Source organism: Schistocerca serialis, chromosome 1 (assembly GCF_023864345.2).
Source record: "Schistocerca serialis cubense isolate TAMUIC-IGC-003099 chromosome 1, iqSchSeri2.2, whole genome shotgun sequence".
Classification (NCBI taxonomy): domain Eukaryota; kingdom Metazoa; phylum Arthropoda; class Insecta; order Orthoptera; family Acrididae; genus Schistocerca; species Schistocerca serialis.
The window spans coordinates 700,124,650-700,146,920 of record NC_064638.1 but is presented as its reverse complement, the minus strand read 5'-3'; the positions used below and the strand labels follow the sequence as shown (position 1 = coordinate 700,146,920).

At 37.5% G+C, this 22,271-nt stretch overlaps 1 protein-coding gene across 1 annotated transcript in view; it reads left to right on the top strand.

Moving 5' to 3' along the window:
• Positions 1-18,624, top strand: part of LOC126480871 (gamma-1-syntrophin) — a 796,968-nt gene extending 778,344 nt beyond the window's left edge. The window contains exon 10 of the mRNA XM_050104253.1: positions 17,780-18,624. Within this exon, the coding sequence (XP_049960210.1) occupies positions 17,780-17,887 (108 nt within the window). The 3' untranslated portion in view covers positions 17,888-18,624. The remainder of the gene's footprint in view (positions 1-17,779) is intronic.
• The last annotated feature ends 3,647 nt before the right edge of the window (positions 18,625-22,271 follow it).

Genomic DNA, 22,271 nt, shown 5'->3' with positions numbered 1-22,271 from the left:
TTTGTTACTCCACTTGCTCTCAGTATTTTGTTCAGGTTTACCCTCATTAATATTATACTATCATTCAGGTTCTGATTTTAGTTATTGCTGTGGCTATTATTCTGGTTTTGATTGCGGTTATGACTGTGGCTATTAGTCTATTACAGTTCTCAAGAAGGGTGAAATGAAAGAGTATGGAAAATTGTGATTTCAATGAGAAGTGGGAGATTAAGTACTCCTTTGTTCACAATCCAATCAGAAATCCAACATTTAATATGTGAAAAACAAAGGCAGTAATCTGGCTTGATATTTCTCTTCAGTCCTTGAAGCAACATACATACATTAATCTCAACACAAATGATGCACTTCAGTGGATAAGTAACAGAAACAGATATAAGAGTTGCCTGAACGGTCAAATGTTACAGAAAAGAGTTTAACTGCAAAGTGTGTGGTATGGTTGAAATTAACAAAAGCTCAAAAATGCTTTAGCAATTGCATGAGTCTTGCTCATCAGTGTGGGATCCGTACCAGGTCGGGTTGACAGAGGAGATAGAGAAGATCCAAAGAAGAGCGGCGCCTTTCGTCACAGGGTTATTTGGTAAGCGTGATAGCATTACGGAGATGTTTAGCAAACTCAAGTGGCAGACTCTGCAAGAGAGGCGCTCTGCATCGCGGTGTAGCTTGCTCGCCAGGTTTCGAGAGGGTGCGTTTCTGGATGAGGTATCGAATATATTGCTTCCCCCTACTTATACCTCCCGAGGAGATCACGAATGTAAAATTAGAGAGATTAGAGCGCGCACGGAGGCTTTCAGACAGTCATTCTTCTCGCGAACCATACGCGACTGGAACAGGAAAGGGAGGTAATGACAGTGGCACGTAAAGTGCCCTCCACCACACACCGTTGGGTGGCTTGCGGAGTATAAATGTAGATGTAGATGTAGATGAACTACAAGCAGCACTGTCGCTTGAGACCCATGTTGACATGAGTTTATTGTATCAGAAGGTGTGTGTTGGTTGTATCTGGGCTTATTTTGGGAGAAAGTGTTGTGAGTGAACACTGCACAGTTGAAGGCTGAAAGAGGTGTTAAAAGTTATAGTCACTCGTATTTAAAGAGGAACAAAAAATGCCTACATGTTTCATTCCAGCGTGCAGATCTGGCTACAGAGAAAATAAGGGTAAACATACTTTTTAAACCTCCTAAAAATGAAGTAGAGTTTTCCAAGTGGGTGAGAGCAATACCTCAGAAAGACAGAGATATGACTCACAATTGTTTTGTGTGTGTTTCTCATCCCAGTGAGGAACTTATCACAAAAGCAGACTTGTTTGTCATCAATGGTAAACAAGTTAAAATTCCAAGACAAAGGTGATCTCTGAAACCAGAAGTGGTTCCTCATTTATTTCCCAATTTACCAGACTATATATTGAAAGTATTACATAACAGAAAAGCACCAGTAAAACAGTCACAAGAGAGAAGCTGCAGCAAAGGAAATGTCGAAAATAAGTTACAGTGTCTCCCATTGTTTCTTCTGTCAAGGAAAATTTATAAGATGAAATGGTTCCAGACACAGAAGCAATTTCATTAACAAGAACATTAAAGTGTAAGAAGCTGGAAATTGTGTGATTACATAATAAATTAAGAACAAAACATGCTGAAATAAATCCTCTGTGAAAGCAGCTCTCAGATGTAAAGCACAAGACAGCTCAGTCAAAGCTAGATCATTCTAAAGTCAGTAAGATACAGAAAACATTGCAGACACAATGATACATAAATGTCAATTGTAAAACAATATGGGAGTGCAGTATGACAACAAGTTTCTTCTGGACAGCGTGCTCTTAAAAATTAAGTCCCCCAAAGGATATAGACATTGTCTGAGGCACTGTTGCCACTTCCTTCCAAACTACATCTACAAAATTTAGTTAAGGATCTCAGATGCTCATATGGAATCAATACACATGCTGTAGAAGCTATTAAGAATTATTTTCGTGAAGAACGATATGAAAACAAAGACTTAGGTGGGCTGATTTTGATGAAGTTACGCTCCGCAAAGAAATGCATTCCGGTAACACTTGACTCAGAGTTGATGCTTTTGTCCATTTGGGGGAATACACTCCAGAATACTGTAAGAATAAACTTGAAAATCATGCTCTTGAGTTCCTCTACTTCACAACTGGATCCAACCTAATGCTTTGTGCGAGGTCTGTTCAAAAAATTCAGGAACTTTGTCCACAAAATTTTTCTGAAGTCACCATTTACTTATTGTGCTTGGTCTTCTTCAAAATACTCTCCTCCACAATTGATACAGTGCTCCCAATGCCATTTACACTTCTGGAAGTAGTCATAATATGCCTTTGCTGGTTCGCGCAAAGTGCCGTCTGTGAATTTTCTTTTATTTCATCTATCATTACAAATATTCATCATTTCAACAAGGTTTTCAACTTTGGAAATAAAAGAAAGCCCACACGAGTCAGTTCTGGAGGGTATGAAGGATGAGGCAGCACAATGATATCATTTTTCATGAAATAATCAAGCACCAACACAGATGAAATGAGGGTGCGTTAATTGTGATGCAAGAGCCATGAATTGTGTTACCACATTTCAGGCCATTTCCTTCTCACATTTTCTCACAAGGGAACCTCCCCATCGCACCCCCCTCAGATTTAGTTATAAGTTGGCACAGTGGATAGGCCTTGATAAACTGAACACAGATTAATTGAGAAAACAGGAAGAAGTTGTGTGGAACTGTGAAAAAATAAGCAAAATACGCAAACCGAGTAGTCCATGGGCCAGATAAGCAACATATAGGAGACCGGCAGCTCAGGAGCGCTGTGGTCCCGTGGTAGCGTGAGCAGCTGCAGAAGAAAAGGTCCTTGGTTCAAGTCTCCCCTCGAGTGAAAATTTTACTTTCTTTATTTTTGCATAGTTATTATGTGTCCGTTCGTTCATTGACTTCTCTGTTCACTGTAATAAGTTTAGTGTCTGTGTTTTGCGACCGCATCACAAAACTGTGCGATTAGTAGACGAAAGGACGTGCCTCTCCAATGGGAACCAAAAACATTTGATCGCAGGGTCATAGGTCAACCGATTCCTCCACAGGAAAACACATCTGATATATTCTATACGACACTGGTGACGGCACGTGCGTCACATGACAGGAATATGTTGTCGACCAACCTGACTTGTACACTTGGCGAATGGGTAAAAAGATTCTTCTACCTTGCCCGATTTTTTTCCCAAAAAAAGTGATGAAAACATAAGAGTTTGTCACATAAACTGAAAATAAAAAATTAAACTTTTCACTCAATTGAAGATTTGAACCAAGGTCCTTTCGTTCCGCAGCTGCTCACGTTACCACGAGACCACGGCGCTTCTGCGCTTCCAGTGTCCTTGATGTTGTATATCTTCCCATGAACTACTCAGTTTGTATATTTTGCTTATTTTTTCACAGTTCCACACAACTTCTTCCTGTTTTCTCAATTGATCTGTGTTCAGTTTTTCAAGGCCTATCCACTGTGCCAACTTATAACTAAATCTGAGGGGGGTGCGATGGGGAGGTTCACTTGTCAGAGGCATCACAACACATCCCTTAGCACCATCAGTTCACAGTTTGTCCCTGGGGCATGAATTCATGATGAACTAATCCTTCAGAGTTAAAGAAAACCAGCAGCATGACATTGACATTTGACCTGACCTGACAAGCTATTTTTGGTCTTGGAGACCATTACCTAACCCATTGTGAAGACTGAACCATGGTCTCAACATCATAACTATACATTCGTGTCTCATCACCAGTTATGATTCTCTTAAGGAACACAGATTACAAAGCAGAGGTCTTTCTGATCTTGACTCAAGAGCCGTGGGACGAACTTAGTGGTAACATTATGCATCCCAAGATGCTGTGTCAGGATTTCATAACGTGATCAGACTGAAATGTTACATTCTTCTGCAGTCTCTCAGATAGTCAGTCTTCAATTGTCAAACAATTTCATTGACATTCCTGACATGAGCATTGTTGGTAGACGTCGAAGGGCGCCCTGAATGAAGGTCATCTTTAACTTTTGTCTGGCCATTTTTACATCGTGTGAACCATTCGTTGCACCAAGTATGCTTAATCACTCATCACCATAGGATTCCTGTACAATTTGGTGTGTCTCTGTAAAGGTTTTCTTGAGTTTCATGCAAAACGTAATGCAGATGTGTTGCTTCTCTAATTCTGCCACCTCAGAATTGACAAATCGTGTGACAAAATTTTCTACTCAGTACAGCACTGAACAGTAACTAACAGACATACAACAAAGAACCTTCTGTTAGTTACACATTAAACTTAGGCATGTGCAGGGACACCAACTGCATTTCGTTCAAACACACCATTGGTGCAAAATTACGAATTTTTTGAGCACATCTCATATGCTAGTTGCAGTGCAACTCCTGGTGACATCGTCTTACAGATATTGATTCTAGTACTTATCTAGCTAGAGCAAGCTGGGACAAGAATTATTGCATTCACTTTTAATGGCAGTCAACTGAATAAAAGGGTCTGGTAATGTCAAGGAATTAGTGACATAAAAAATAAAGTTACTTGTTCTGTAACAAATCTAGTTGACAAAACCAAAAGAATTTGGGCATTTTCAGACACATTTTGAGATGCTATTCATGTAGTGAAATGTGTAAGGAATAATTTTTGTGATAACGCAGGGGTAATTTTCAACAGTGAGAGCATCAACTACAATTTTATCGAAGAGTATAAGAACAAGATATTTACCCAGAATTCACTGTATTAAAAGTTTACCACAAGTTAATTTCCACCCACTTAGATCTGTTGTCATTTCAATGAACAAATGTAAAGTTAGCTCTGCTTTATTCAGTAACCCAGTAACCAACAGAATAAAATTCTTCAGGGAAATTGAAGCTGCAGGATTTAAAGACAATGAATCAATGGAATCATTCACTAGATGTGCAGACGATTTAGTGGATGCACTTAATTCTTCTTTTGCTTAGGATGCTTTGTTCAAGATCTCAGAGACTCATAAAACATTAATGAAACAGAACTGCAATATTGCTGATAGTGTAACAGCTCTGGTTCTGAAAGAGTAATGATTGAAAGTACATTAGGAACTTCTGAATACTTGTGGAAAAGAGGTTTTACCCAAATCTGAGAGAAAAATTTAATCAGGATCCACTTGAACATCATTTCAGTATCATAAGGTCTCTGAGTTGCTATGATTGTCCATCAGTAATACATGTTCTGAGCCTGCACATGTTAGTGTGTGTCTACTTTCATGTTGATAATGAAATGTCAACAGAATGTAACTTCACATAGGTTCAGCCCAATCCACCACATATTCTGGAAAGCCTTGAAAGCTCCTCAGCAAAAGAATGTTTGGTTTGTCATCTGGTATGTTATGTGGTGGATCAAGCAAGAAGAGTCACAAAATGCTTGGAGCATTAATGCCTTCTAAATGAGAATTTGTCTGACATGCCACTCTCTTTACTGACATCTATTAGAGATTTTGGCTCTACTACAGGAAAAACGTTGCTCACATATCCACCGAAAGGTGTCTTCAGTGTTCTTACCCAGTTGGGGAATATTGTTGTGGTAAACCTCCGTGAGGACAGTTTATGGGGCAATCTTTGTTACAAGGGTTACTCCAAAATAAATGCACACTATTTTTGTAAAAATACAGTTTTCATTCTGCATGTGTGAAAGCTTTACAGTGTGTTGATACATCCTTCCTGCTTGTTTTCAAACTTGGTTCAACCTGTTCTCATGAGTGGCGCCATCACAACTTGTCTTCAAGTTGGCTTCTACACTTGACATTTGTCAGAAGCAACGTGCTGTCATAGAGTTCCTGTGCTGTGAAAATGAGGCAGTGGGAAACATCCACAAGAGGTTGAAAAAGGTGTATAGAGATGCTGCTGTCGATTGCAGTACAGATAGTTGGTGGGCAAGCAGGTTACATGATGAAAGTGGGCACTGCAATATTGAGGATTGTCCTCGCAGCAGCAGGCCTCATATTGCACACACTCCAGACAATGTGCAGAGAGTTAACGAATTGCTGACTGCTGACAGACGCATCACAGTGAACGAATTGTCACACTACTTTGGGATAGGGAAAGGAAGTGTTTGCAGAATACTGAAAGTGTTGGCATTAAAAAAGGTTTGTGCCAGGTGGGTTCCCAGGATGTTGACAGTGGCTCACAAAGAAACAAGAAAAATGGTACGCAGCGGACTTTTGGGACAGTACGAGAGTGGTGGAAATGAATTTCTTGGAAGAATTGTGACAGGCGATGAAACAAGGCTCCACCATTTTTCACCAGAGACGAAGAGGCAATCATTGGAGTGGTGTCATGCAAATTCACCCAAGAAAAAACAATTCAAAACCTCACCTTCTGCTGAAAAAGTTATGGCTACAGTGTTTTTCAATTCCGAAGGACTCTTGACTGTGGACATCATGTCAAGTGGAACCACCATAAATTCTGATGCATATGTGACAACACTGAAGAAACTTCAAGCTCAACTGAGTCGTGTTCAACCCCATCAGCAAAAGCAGGATGTTTTGCTGTTGCACGACAATGCACAGCCACATGTCAGTCAAAAAACCATGAAAGCGATCAAAAAACTCAGATGGACAACACTGAAACACCCCCCTTACAGTCCTGACCTGGCTCCATGTGACTATCATCTCTTTGGGAAACTGAAAGACTCTCTTCGTGGAACAAGGTTTGAAGATGATGACTCCCTTGTACACGCTGCCAAACAGTGGCTCCAACAGGTTGGTCCAGAATATTACCATGCAGGTATACAGGCACTGGTTCCAAGATGGCGTAAGGCAGTTGAGAGGGATGGAAATTATGTGGAGAAATGAAAATATTGTTCCTAAAGGATATATCTACACACTGTAAAACTTTCAACAATGTAGAATAAAAGATGGATTAAAAAAAAAAAGAAATAGTGTGCATTTCTTTTGGAGTGACCCTTGTATGAATGTTTAAATAGTTTGGATCACATTAGCATTGATATATCAAATGTTGGATGCTGCGAAGATCATGTGATTGACATTGTTTCTAAGCTGATTCTTCACCACACTGATAAGCAAAAACATTATTACCTCCTCCCAGTGTGACATTGTATGCTACCTAGTGGCATTGCAGCCAAGTGACACAGTAACAAAAGTATATAAGCAGAGCAGACACAGATGGGGGATCACTGCAAATGGGGAAATCCAGTTAGATAAACGACTTTGACAAAGGGCGGATTATTATTACACAATGCCCTTGAACGAGTATCTCAAAAATGGTGAAGCATGTCAAATGTTCACATGCTACTGTGGTGAGCATCTATGGAAAGAGGTAGAAGAGCAGTGAAACTCTCTCTAGATGCTAAATGGTTGGACGTGCATGACCCATCACAGAACATGGGGTTGTCAGGCTTGTCTTCACTGTGAAACAGGATAGATGGTGATCTGTGGCATATCTGCTGAAAGAAAGCAATATTGGTGCAAGCACAAGTGTTTTGGAGCCCACCATTCATTGTATATTGTTGAACAAGGAGATCTGTAGCAGGCCACCCCAAAATGTTCACATTTAACCCAATATCATCATTAAATTAAGACTGCAGTAGGCATGGAGCCACTGGGATTCTACCATTGATCAATGCAAATGTTCAGCTCTTCTGGTGAATCACGTTTTTGCTACACTAGGTCACTGGTCACTCCACAAATGCCATCGTTGAGGTGAATGCCTGCTTGAAACGTGCAGTACACCATGAATGTGAGCAGTACTATGCTATTGTAGACATTCTCCTGCACTTGCATGGGACCTGTAGTAGTAACTGAAGACTTGCTGACAGCTGCAAATTACCTTCCTGCTTGAGGTCTTCCCTGACAGTGATGTCATCTTTCGGCAGTATAATTATCCTTGCCTCAGAGTCAGAACCATGCTACAGTGGTTTGAGAAGCATTTTAGTGAACTCATGTTGATGTCTCAGAGACCAATTTGCCTGATGTAAATCCTATGAAACCCATGATGGGTTGATATCAGACACTATCACCACATACACAAATCAGTGGCCCATTATTTACATGAATTGCATGACCTGTGCATAGTCATTTAAAGCCACATATCTCCACAAGCCTACCAACAAAATGTCAGATCCCTGATAAAGCAGAGTCACTGATTTGTTTCATTCCAGAGATACACAAACAAGCTATTAATCAGGTGGTCATAATGTTTTGGCTCATCAGTGTATATGGAATGCTGGTTTTTCATGGGCATTAAACAACATCAGAAGGAGCTGAAGTCTTCAAAAACTTCAAAGATTGCCCAAAAACTATTTATGCTAGTGGATAACTGATGTCCACTGGGATAAGTTAACTATATCTATGTTCTTTTCATTTCATTACATAAATTTCATGAATGAATCAGTTTTTGTGCTGCGACTGCCATGGTAACACATACTTCTGTCGGTCACAAGCAGAGCAGCTGACATCTTACAAAGGAACCAGTGAACTAGGAGAGTCAGCACACTTTCTCTTCTACTCTCTTCTACATGCTATGCACAAAGGAAGAGTTGGAAAGAATAAAGCATAATTTTAAGTAGAAAATTTATAGAAAAATTAATAACATTTAACCAAAAGCATAATACCACAATGTTCTGTGATGACAAAAGAGATTTAATAGCAGCACTTGTGGAATTTGGAACAATAACATCATGTGTTTTTTGGGAAACATATATCAGATTTAAAAGAATATACAAACAAAATGCGACATAATTTGCATGACAATGTATATTACTAGCAAGATGGTTCAGGAGGAAACTTTTTGTCCAGAGTCATGTAGTGTCAGCAAAATATCATGCCAATTTTGCCCAAATTATAAAATGGTGACATAACATAACACACTTCTAAATGTGAGTGATATCTGTAGTGGGTACAAGTGCAACACAGTTAGTAACTATTTTAAAGAAGATTTTTTTGCTATATGATCAGAGGTGGATTAAAAAAAAAGCCTCAAAGCTCTCTCTAATATAAAAGAAAGAAGATGTTCCAAGAAATTATACAAGTCAGAACATTTTGCTTAACATCTATGACCACTCTGTCCTTAGAAGGTTAAAGAGGCCAAAAACAGAACTGAAGCAAAACAGAATTTGTTTATGATATGGGCAGATGAATAAGACTTTTTGTCACTGTGTATGAGTATAGGGTGGGGTGATAATGAGATAAGCACATGGGTTGTTGAATATTTAGCTGGTATAGTATGTGGAATTGAAACCTTTGAACAAACAGGAATGTTATGTAAAAGGGATGAATAAATGTCTTCTAATATATTGTGTTGCTGTGGGGAATCTGAAAAGTCATATAACTCTTTGAGAAATGAGGTTGCATGTAAAAATTATAATCTAGGATTAGACATGGAGATTTCTTTCTTTCTTGGGTTCAAAGTCTGTCAGAAATTAAATGGAACATATCCATCAATGTGTTCCTGATCAAAGAAGTAGCTGATTTAACTTTAATATGCTTGTGTATAAAAGATAGTCCAGAACTATACAGACACCAGATGGTCTTGAACTGATATTCTGAAATAATGAACCAGTGGCCAGAAACATATCTTTCATGCAGTATGAAGTCTTGAAAACTAATGTTTCAGAGGCACATGTCAGTGAAAGGCTTATGTTTCTGCATCGATATTGGTGGCAGATGCTACCTTGACAGAAATATACAGTCCTCTCTTATGCACCCACAGCCATTTTTTTCTATGGGCTTAACATTAACTCACTGTTGAAGAATCTGAAGAGGAACCTCTTGATCATCAGACAACAGGGATATTGGAGAGAGTGAGGCACAATGTTACGCACTGCTGTTGTGCATGCATTGAGATTGGCAGGTATCACTTGCTGTTATGAGTTCAAGTTGTTTATGTCAATAGAGAATCAAATGTTCATTTCGAATCATTAATTTTTTAGCTCATATTTGATCCTACATCATCCATATAGTTTTGACCCTCAAGGTTTGAGACACCCCATTTAACATTCCTTGTTATGTAATTTGTGTTGCCTGTGGTAGAAGCCTGTTCATTTTCTTTTATTATTCTTTAGTTTCATTTATTTTGCTGTAATTAAGATGAAAAATGAAACCAAAAGTTTTCCAGATCAGTAGCATCCCAAAAAGTAAATAAATATGCAGAATAACTGACAACCTGTCATACATACAAGGCATGAGTTAGTCTACTAGTTATTTCTGTAATACGCTGCAAAAAGCTGATGTCGTTAAAAGACTACTAGTTATGTTGTCATGTGAACTCTTAACATAAATCCAAAAGAAGTTACATCCAAACACTGTTTTTAGACAGACTATAAACTGAAACTGCAAAAACTCTGACAAGGCAGTATAGCATTCTAATGTAAGAGACAGAGGGGGAGGGTCTTCTATTACCTCACTAGCTTTTCTGCTTCAGTTTTCAATTGCAGAAGCCCAAGGCTCATTAATTGTCAATAGGTTCTATATCTAGGACAATTTAATTTGCTAACCAACACTTTTAAGCTTTAACTGTTTGTGTAGCTTCAATTAGACTCTAATGTTAAGCAGAACTGTACTGGGCAAGTATTGGATCCATATGATGGACTGAGATTAATGTTCTTCTTCAGATTTGTTTTTGAGCTACACAGTACTGAAACAACTAACACTTGCAGTATCTCTGTAATTTCTCATAGATATAACAATCTTTGTCTGTCGCTACCCCATTTCCCTCCATTCCACCTTCCATTACCTAGATCCTTTAGTGTATGTCCCATTAAACAGTCCTTTTTTGTGAGAGTTCCTTATAGACTTATTTCCTCCTCTAATCACTCTAGTATAATTTTATTTCATACTTCATAAGCCCATTTGAATATTAAGATTCATCTGTAGCCCAAGATTTAAATGCTGTCAGATTCTTCTTCTCCTGTTTTCCTGCAGTCTGCATTCTTGTCCGTATAATTCAAAGTTAATATGAGGGCCATTACAGAAGTCATAGCAACCATTTTTTGTCTCAAAAATGGTAACAAACTAAAAAATTCTGAAAGCTGCAAATGTCTGTAACCATCACATGTAAAGAGATGGATGAACTCACACTCCACCATAAAGATACAGCATGAGAAGAAGGATGAAACAAATTTTGTCATTTCAAACATGTTTTACCATCAGTAGCAATAGTACATTGCAAAGTATACATCTTTCATCCAAGAACCCACAGTAACATGATGTGATGCTAGATGACAGTCCTTTCCAGGAGAACGAAATGTGAAGAGAGACCACAGTATGAGCTGAGCAGCCATTCAGGATAGATGTTACCCACTTGAACAGTGCTGTTACATAAAGACTAAAGTCCATTGTGGAAGGAATGCATGAAAATGCCACAAGGAGCTTGTGGAAGTGGTTGGAAATGCTGCTCTACTGTACTGAATGGTAGCTCAGTGGGTAGATGCACAAAGGTATGGCAGAGCTGCAGTGCCCAACATGCACTGATCCAGCCAGCCTGTCAGTGTGTGTACATACTGTGCTTATACCCAAATCACCCAGTGTTTAGAGAATGACAGAAGATAGATGCTGAAGGAATTACAGTCGCACATTAGTATTGAGAAGATAGAAATTACAAGATTTTACATGATGAGTTATACGTGTGTAAAGTTGCTGCAAAGTGGATGCCTCATGCACTGAGTGAAGTGGAAGAGTGGACACATTAAGAAATTGGTTATGTGCATCTAGCATGTTACAAGGAAGTGGGAGACAATATGCTTACGTGAATCATTGCCATAGATGAATTTAGGCCCAGGGCCTATCAGCAAGAATTGAAACACCAGTCTGTGGAGTGGCATCATCCAGGACTACAATGTAGGCAGAGATTTCATCACAATACCTCTCCTGTCAAGTTAATGGTCATCGTAACTTATGACATTACAGGACTGATTTTGTGCTATTTCATCCCACATGGACAAACTGTAAATGCATTGTACTATTGTCACACTTTCCTGCACTGACACCTATGACAGGATGTTTGGGAGAAATGTCCTTAAAGTCTACACAATGCATTAATTCTTCAGGACAATGTGAAAGCCCATACACCAGCGTGTGTATGGAATCTGCTTACACAATGTGGATGGAAAGTACAAGAGCATCCACCGTATTTGTTAGAATCATCATGTGATTATGACCTCAAGCAAAACTGAAAGAGCCGTTGCATAGGATCCACTTTTGAACACATGAAGACATTGCCACAGCAGTGATGCATGAGATCTGATGATTTGCTCATGGGGGCAAGGGGGGGGGGGGGGGGGCAAGAGTATTTGGCATCTTTGTTGCAATTGACAGTAAAACTCATTTAAAACAAAAAAAATTGTTTCACCTTTTTTCTTATGTTGTAACATTATGGCAGTATGTGTGTTCATCCATCTCCATGAACTATTGTTCCATTTGCATATTTTATAATTTTTTAATTCATTAGAATTTTTGAGATAAAAAAAATAGTTGCCATAACTTTTGTAATGATCCTGTTATTTGCTATCAGAACAGCCATGAAAAAAATGGAAAAATGCCTTTTTTGCCTCCACTAACCTGCTTCTGACATCTCTACTGCCTCAGTCATCTAATCTTATGTCACTGATATGAAAATTCTTTTAAGTCTTCCAATACTGTAATCTCCTTCTGTAATATTTATTCTTAAACCATATTTTGTGTGGAATATAGTACCCATTTCAGCAGGCTTTCCTTAATTTTAGCTATATTGTGAACTTTCATACTGCCTTGCACTTTCATACCTGTTGTAACTCTTTTCCCTTCTATTCAACCAACACATCTAAGAAAGGCAACTTCTCATCTCCACTATAAATATTATATTTCACATAATTTATGGGCTGTTATGATACAATGAGCTCCTACAGGATCAAAGCTGGAAGAGGAGGTGGGTGGATGGTGTGCATAATTATCAGATCATGTAGCATCTTTTTCCATATGGCTATAGTACACAGAGTGGGGCATCAGGAGCTAGGTGGCCATGTGAATACAATGATTTTGTTTAGATAGGATACGACTGTGGAATATGAGCTTGAGAAGGGTGGTAAGTAGTATGGAAAGGAAATTTATCCTTTATATCAACTACAGGAGAGTTTTGTAATTCATTCTGGGTGATAATCAGGGTAGTATGTTATATGAGACAGTGTCTGTCATCTTTATACAATGACTGTCAATGCATTCCTTCCTCAAGTTCATCATCAAACACGTCTACATTTCTCTTAAACAGTGCACTTTAGTTGTGATTGCTTAGGCATTCCCAAGGTAATTATTCTTGGTAGTCTCCTTGAGTTTGCTGCTGGATCCTAAAATCAAAGAGACTCAATATTTCAGCAACCCATCTGTTTACCCTTTTCTGGAGAGATGCTGCTGCTGGGTCAAGATGAAAATTGATACCAAGACAGGAAACCAACATCCTATGTAGGGCTCCATAACATATGCAGCTCATGGGCTGCCCACCACAATTGCTGCACCCTAGACAGTGGATGTGGTGCCACACTCTGTAGAACACTGATGCCAAGAATGTGTCACACTCAAAAACTATTGTTAAACACTGGCTGCACGAATGAACATTGTGTTTTAACATGGAATAATACAGGGTTGCACATCCTGCTAAGAGGAAAACTCTTGCTTCTGTTAAACAAAGTTTTCTGCCAACTTCATTTCAATTGTCTCCTTACAAATATTGTCCTTGAAGATATGCATGCTGGCAACTAGCAGGGCCTCATTAAATGTTCTGCTGCCACAATTTTTTCAGGCTCTTGTAACCTTATGTGATGGCAATGCTCCATGCATGTTCTGAACTGAGCGGATCAATCAGACAATAGAAGCCTTCCCACAAGGACACAGATTATTGTATATTCCAGGCTTCTTAAGTCCCAAATCATCACTGACAGTGCTGAGTTGTGACCTACTCTTGGCAGATGGGCAGAACACACTCTTAACACCACTTCATTTCAGTCAGTCTATCTCTCTTTTCAGAGTTGCTATTGTATCCCATTATTCTAACAAAGAAAAGTCTATCTATTGTAACTTAAAGAATGTTAATTCTATGTCCTCAGTTTCTAGTAATCATCTTAGGAACAATTCCTTACTAAATATTTTATTTGGACTGATTTAGCTCCAAAGCATTTTGCTTGTCAGCAAGCTATGCAGAAATCAAAAAAGAAATCACATTCCTGTGTGTATACTTTATGTTGTCTCTTCTGCAAACTCATGCCACTCATGTTTTTTTCATTGTTAATCCTTCAGTGGTAATTTATCAGTTTGGTAATTGGAAGATCCCTTGGATTTTCAGAGAAAAATTGTTGGATAGTGACCACAAAGTATCTGATGAACTTAATTTTAATAATAAACAAAATAAACTGTTAGACTATACAGATACTGGGTGCAGTTAAAGAGCTCGAATACCTAAAATTGAGTAACCATGTTCATATTCATATTGGGCCTCCAGCCAGAACTTAATGTCATCTTGACACAATATTTCGACGGTCCACCCTCTGCCATCTTCAGGTGAGTAAGTTATCACACTGACTCACCAGAATTGAGATCAAACCACAATATTGGCTCCTTTATACACCACCTGTAGGTCCACTATGGATGCACGAACATTACTGCCCTCTAGTGCAAAGTATGGCAGAGCACCTGTGGTGAAAACTCGTTGAAATGTTTCTGCAAGTTTTCACCACATATGCACTACCTTACTTTGCACTAGAGGGCAGTTACACTTGTGCATGCACAGTGGACATACAGGCAGTGTATAAAGGAGCTGCCACTGCAGTTTGATTTCAGTTCCAGCAGGTTAGTGCAACAGCTTACTCACCTGAAGATGGTGGTGACAGGGACCGCCCAGATATATTTTCTCAAGATGATGTTGTGTTTCAGCTGGAGACCTAGTATGAATATCATTACTTACTATGCCAGGAAAGTTTACAGAGCCATGAGTAACCATGTTCATTGCTCTCGAGACATAAAGCACTCTTTGTTTATCTTCATTGATCTATAAACAACAATTTATGAGCATGTTCAGAAATTCATGTTACAAACTTCTAGGCCTTGCAGAGGGAGCAAGTACATAATATTTTGAATAGGAATCCATGTCTGGAAACATACCATTTCCATTCTATGACAGTTTTAATTGAGATATGAAACATGTCCATGTCTGCTAAGGAAAGAGAAATATCTCAGAGTTGCTTCTCATTGCACATGAAATTGAAAAGACGCCAGGTGGGATGTAGAGTATGTACCAGAACATACTTCATAGGTACAACATCTGTAAGAATGTTGGTGGCCACTACATGAAGTTGCTGTTTTAAGGCATCAAGTCGATTTACTAGTAAATTTTGCATTGGGACTTCAAGGTAAATTTTTAAAATCCTTAGCTCACACACAGAATTTATTACAGTGACATAATTGTGTAGGAAAGTTCCAGTAGAATGTAAATACTCTGGGAGTAGAGGAGACCACACACAGGAAAAGCAGAAGTATTGAGCTGTCGACAGGCAAACACACAAGAAAGGAAACTTGCTAACTTTCAAAGTAACCCTTTCTCTAACTAGAGAACACATAAATATGCACGCGCACGTGTGCACGCGCGCGTGCACACACACACACACACACACACACACACACACACACACACACACACGCACACACACACACACACACACACACACACACACACACACACACACGATGCCAGCTGGATGCACAACCCAATGCTACATTGCAGGAATGCTAGATTGAGGTGTGGGCAGGGACAAGGAAAGGTGGGAGGCAGGAAGAGGAGGTGGGGTGGGTGCCCAGCAGCTCAGAGGGAGGCAGCTAGTTTGCTGGTTAGGAAAGCAGGAGGAAGGGGTGGCAGCTGCATGGGATAGGCATGTGATGCACAGATGTCAGAACTGGTGGGGAGCAGTGCATATTGAAGGTGACACAGGGATGTGGGTTGGGAGGGGTGATAGTTTGGGGTTAGGGAAAACTGTTGGATTGAGCGTATGGGGACACTGGGTTACTGTGGATTGAGACCAGGCTTTGCAATACATCCTTTGTTCCCACAACTGTTCTGGCCTCAATATCCAGTAAACTGCTGTCCCTACACCCTTCACCCAACAGCATCCCCTTCTTCCATCCTACCACCCCTTCCCAACACACATCCACATGTCACCTTCAGTGTGAGCTGCTCCCAATTGGCTCAGATACCCATGCATCACATGTCTTGCCTATGCACCTGCCACTCCTCCCTCCTGCATTCCTGCACAGGAAAACAGCCACCTCCATTAAAGACACTAGCCATCTGCCCTCAACTCCTCTTCTTGCCTCTCTCTCCTTTTCCCATCCACTCAACACAATCACCACCCCAACATAGTCCACCTGCCAAAATGCAGCACTGGCATTGCGCATCCAGCCAGTGCCATGCACAGGCACAGGTGTTTCTGTGTATGTGTGTGTGTGTGTGTGTGTGTGTGTGTGTGTGTGTGTGTGTGATTTTTGGCATGTATTCGTACTATATCTCAAGATAGGATTACTCTGAAAGCAAGCAGCTTTCCTTTTCTGTGTGTGCCTATCAGCACCTCAATGCCTCTGCTTTTTGGTGAGTGGTCTCCTTTTACATTTCAATGACAATCATATTACACAGGCATTTTGTCAGTATGGTGTTTTCATGTAAAATAACAATGGAAATTCCTGGGTGGAGCAATAAGTAAAATAAGGGAAAAGCAACCACACATATATAATAGATCGATGCATGGAGCACATAAACAAATAACAGAAAACAGCATTCACACTAGGTTTTGAACAACAGCTCTTTCTCTAGCACAAGCAAACATTCACATATTCATATTGTCTCTCTTTACTTATCTGCAACTCCTGTCCATTCTTTATCCCTTAATGTTTCTATACTTCCTTCTCTTCTACAGTACCTGCCTTCAAAACACACACCAAGTTTGTCTGGTTCTGTGTGTGAATGTGATTACTTTCAGTAGCAAAAGAGCTATTGCTTCAAAATTAATGTGAATGCTGTTTTCTGTTATGTGTTTCTGTGATCCATGGACTGATCTAGTATAGGCAAGTGGTTCTCTTTCCTTTATTTTACATATTGCCCTGTAAAATGGTAGATTTGTTGAAATAATGAACTGGAATTACACTAGATATATTAACAATGGATTTTATGGCTAGTTTACACACCCTTCCTGTAAAAATTGGGTCATTTATTCAGTCTTAGTTCAAAAATATTAACATGAAGGAGACATGAGAAAACATCTGTGTTACTTAGAAGATCAACATCTTTCTAAATAATTCTTATAATTCATTGTCACACACCTAGTGATATCATTTTGTATCCCCTGATCATTTACAAAAGTAGGAGAATGTAAAAAGATACTCTGTGTACGATCCTGCTAATTATTAAAATAAACAAAAATAAGTGGGAGAGGGGGTGGCGTGAAGGCTCTGCTCAGTGCACAGCTTATTTTATATAAATGTGAACAAATTACTAAATCATTAAAGAACATACATACATGCATGGTAGTAGAAACAGCAGTATAATGATCTATTTTAAGGATGTTATGTGTTATGGGAAACTTTGGAGGAAGGTTTTGTAGCATTGTATGTTGTACTACAGTACTTAATTTTGTGTACATTAAGTTTTTTATTCTCGCTATTTGTCTTGCTCATTATTAAATATAATTTCAGAATACATACCATATGCTTTATATATTTTGTTTAAAGAAGTTAAAGCTATGTTTTTGGTTTTTGTTGCAGGAATTAGAAACATCAAATCTTCAGAGCCTGCTCTTTTGTATGCATGCATTTTTAACAGCTAAAGTAGCTTCAGTTGATCCAGCATTTCTGAGTTCAAAATCACCCTAGTCAGTTTTGTACAAAATAGATTAATTATTATAAATAAATGTACAGAAAATACCATAAGATAAATCAGTTTGTATATTGAAATACAAAAATAGTGAAATATATTGTTTGTAAATGTTAACATTGAGAAATGTGTCTATCTGAAAACAATACCTTTATAAATTTATAAATATATGTACATACAATCCTTGTTATATTGTTGTCTATACTTCTTACTTACAAAAGCAAAAAAATGTATTGTTTACTTTTGTGTCTCAATGAAATTATATATGAATTTATTACATGAGTCTCAAAACCAAAGGACAAGGGCCAAAACAAAGTTTAATCAGAAGCTTTAGATTATGAAAGAGTTTTTGGGATTTTATTTATGTATTTCAATTTATGAAATCAATACAGTTTTGGTGTACTTTTTACAACTTCATTCAAGAACTTTTTGTAAATTGTAGCTGAAAAGAACAGACTGAAAGCGTTTCTCTGGCAGCAGCCAAGAAATCACAAACAAAAAACTTTTTAAATAATGCCTATTGTAAAAACTGCAAAACATATGTACTTCATAAAGATTTTAATGTTGTTGTTGATAAAGAGTAAGTTACAAACTGGCCAAGATTTCTTCCACTGTTTGAATGTAATTTGCTGCTCTGTGGGCACTACAAGACTGCATCTTTGTGTAAATGAGAATCAAATTCCCATTTTAGTGATGGTCACGTGATATCATTTGTAGTACCAGAGTAACTATCTCTAATACATGTTACAGCAATAATTAATATGAAAGAACATAACACAAATAATTAATGAAGTACTTTCTTGTATTCAATTTAAACTCTTTGATTTCTAATAACTATGGGGGAAAAGGAAGTGTTTTACAGTATTTATCACATGATTTGCAAGGAATAGTTGAAATCTGTGTGTGAACAACAAAACCACTTTCTTTCGTACCACTACTTTGTTAGTGTCTTTGTTTTATATTTTCCACACAGTGACCACAGAGGAGGACATACACAGTTTTCAGGTGAAGGTATACTTTTTCTTGAATGGTACCATGTGTTTAAGAGTTGATATAGTTATTCACTCTCTCAAATAATTTTTATTTTTACATCCAACATACATCCATATTAAAAAAAAAAACACACAAAGCAAAGAACTAATATTTTAATCAGTGAAAAAGAAAAATGCCTGCACTGAGTATCAACCAACAGAAATTCAAATTTTAAAGCAATCTGTTGACAATAATGATGCAATAATTAATTTCAAAGCAGCAGTTACGTAAACTGAATAAGCATACTTCCAACACATAGTCTACATAAATTTTAATAATCGAGAAGAAAACACAAGAGAATACTACTCAAATTTTTCATTAAGAAACTTTTAATTATGGCTCATACACAATGTTTTGTATATGGGTACTGCATCGTAGGTTGAGAAGAAAGGTAAAAACTCATCATCTTCCACCAATCATGAATTAGTCAAGATTGCCTGTTCTAGTCTCTGTCAGGATTTTGTCAACCTATATCTCTTTTGCTTCTGGGTTGTATTGCATCAATGGTTTCATTCAAATATCTGCAGATGGAAGCACATTTTTTTAGTCAATTTGACTGCAGTTAATTCTTTACAGATGTCTTAATTTATAATGTAGTCTGTCCTTACAACACCTTTTATGGCTCTTAGAAACAGTATTTCAGCATCTGGTTTTTTCTTTTACTCAGTAATCCAAACTTCATATAAATATCTTAAGACTGGTACTACCATTGTTCCATTGTTTTACAGAATTTTAGTCTCCTTTTTTCTGTATGTGTGTGTTTCATCATTCTTTGTACAGTGACACATATTGATCTAAATTTGTATATACTATTTTCTACATCTTTTTTTTTAAATGATGTATTATGCCACATCCAAGTACCTTAAAATATTTCCCTGTTCAAATGAGCAGTTGGCAAACATTATTTTAGTCTTTGATGGGGCCTTTCTAATAAAACCCACTCCATAGTTTTGAAATCAACATCTTATAATCAAATTTACGACCCGATGTGTTTATCTGATGAAGTGCTCTTCGAGGAGCACCCTCTGTTTCTTTTCAAGTGGGGCCTACTGTAATTGTTCCAGTGTACAGTGCCCTTACATTTGCTGTCAGTAATTGTGATATTCCTCTCCTCTCCATTACTTTGCACAGCAGAGTTCTATTTACCTTGCCAAAGACCTTTCCATATCAAAGAACTACATAATGCTTCTTTTACCTCATCATACAAAAAATATTTATTTTTAATGTACAGTGTCACCACGATTATTACATTATATTTATTCATTGCATTTACTATTTCAAGGTTTTGTTAACATTTATCTTGTGTTGCTATGAAGAGACCATAAAAGAAAAAAATTCATTAAAACTTGGGAGATTTTTCCCCCTTTCAAATTACTGTGCGACTGCTCGTGAGTAAATGTGATAATTCCCCTTGTAATGCAACATAAATGATTGAATATGTGCAATAAGTAATTCAAATTTTTCTCAAGCTTCTTGTTGATTTATCTTAAGTCAGCAAAGTCATTATCACGGAAGTTACTATTTCTGTATGATAAATGGACTACAGATCTACATGAATCTTTCTCAACACTTTGGAGTGCTTAGAGTCTTTTTTTTTTCTTTTTAACCATAATATTTACTTGGCCATATGACAGGGTTCTTCTGGAAGTTGCCTATTCTGTAATTCTGATACTGCAGTGTGAGGCAATGCATCGTCAGAGTAAGAGTGTTCACCCTTTGCTTACAAAGTTACTCTACAAATAATCAGTCAAACTTAATTCTGTTTTGTGCTGACAGCCAGTAATTCATATTCTCTGTTCTGAAATCATAGTGTTTATTTTTGAAAATTCATAAGCAGTTTTACCCACTATTCTCAAGGTGGCAATAAAATTTTACCAACCATTGACTGTCCTCATCTTACCTTGCACCATATGCCATATATTTGTTTTATAAAGACAGAACTACAGGAAGACAAAAAACAAGATTGTAATGGGGAAAGTATTAAAATAGAACTGAATTTCTAGAATGTTTCAAAAAGTAAGGCTTCTAATTTGTACTGCAAGGGAGCTGTAATTGCTTGTGAATGATAAATGTAAAACGACCCCTAATTAATTAGGGTAACTGAACAGATTGTTTGATTCAACTGTATTTATAGAATATTGTAACACTATGACTTCCTTGAATAACAGTGAGAAGTGTTCTACATCAATTATTCAAATTCCACAATACCTTAAAAAGGGTTATCAGAAGGTCATTCAACATCAGATACAAGAGAGCCTGCAATATTTGTCAGCAGTGACATATATGTTCCTACATACTTAAATTTCTATCAAAAACTGTTCTTAAAGTCACGAAATTAACACAATATTAGCATAAAAAAATAAATAAACATTATAACAATTCTCACAATGTGAATAATAGTGTTTGTTTTTAATCACAATAATTATCAGTCTCCTACAGCCCAGTGACTCACAAGAACTCAAATGTTTCTCAGCTTAACTTCATATTCTCTGTTCTGAAATCATAGTGTTTATATTTCATTTCTAGTTCGTATCCCTGTTCTTTACTTATTATGTTACATATTATTTTCAAATTCTCTGTCCCTATTCATATTTATACCTTGAGAAGTTCTGTTTTTCTGCAGTTGCCTAGAAACATTTTGGTACATGTCATAATTTATATGAATATTTTATTTTCACTTTGTGATCTACCAGTTCACAATTTCAAAGAATACAATTTATATTCTGTGAATATCATGATATCATCAAACAATTCCAGTTTGGACTTAAGGAAAAAAAAAAAAAAAAAAAAAAAAAAAAAAAAAAAAAAAAAAAAAAAAAAAAAAGAAACCACGTTGGTTTATATCTCGGAGATTGGTTTCGCCTTCATTGCAGAAATATCATCTTGTTAGTACGCGCACCTTTTCTAATGCAATCCTCCAGATGAGCACTTTGCTCTTCTGCCATGTTAGCTATATTCTGCCACACAGTCATTTTTTGCTTCACTAATATGTAATCAAAACTCGGAAAGTGTGTTTACTTTTCTTTACTTTCAATTACTTGTAAACAAATCTGAATTCTATTTTGTCATTATACTAGGTTTTGCATCATTAATTCCTTATTTCTGTGCTGATTTTCCAGATTTTGAGTTTTGTAACAGATTAAGTCAGTTTTATTTTTCTGGTGCATTTTAATTGTTGTTAGTTTCTTTTCTGGTTGAAAATATGACTCAAAGATCTGCTGGAGAAACAACTGATATCAGTTTCTAAAAGCTTTTGTGGCATAGTTGATCAATGATTTGTTTTATTACTGCCAGGAGCACAGTTATCATTTGTATATCAGCTTTCTCCAAAATTATGATTTAATGTATTAC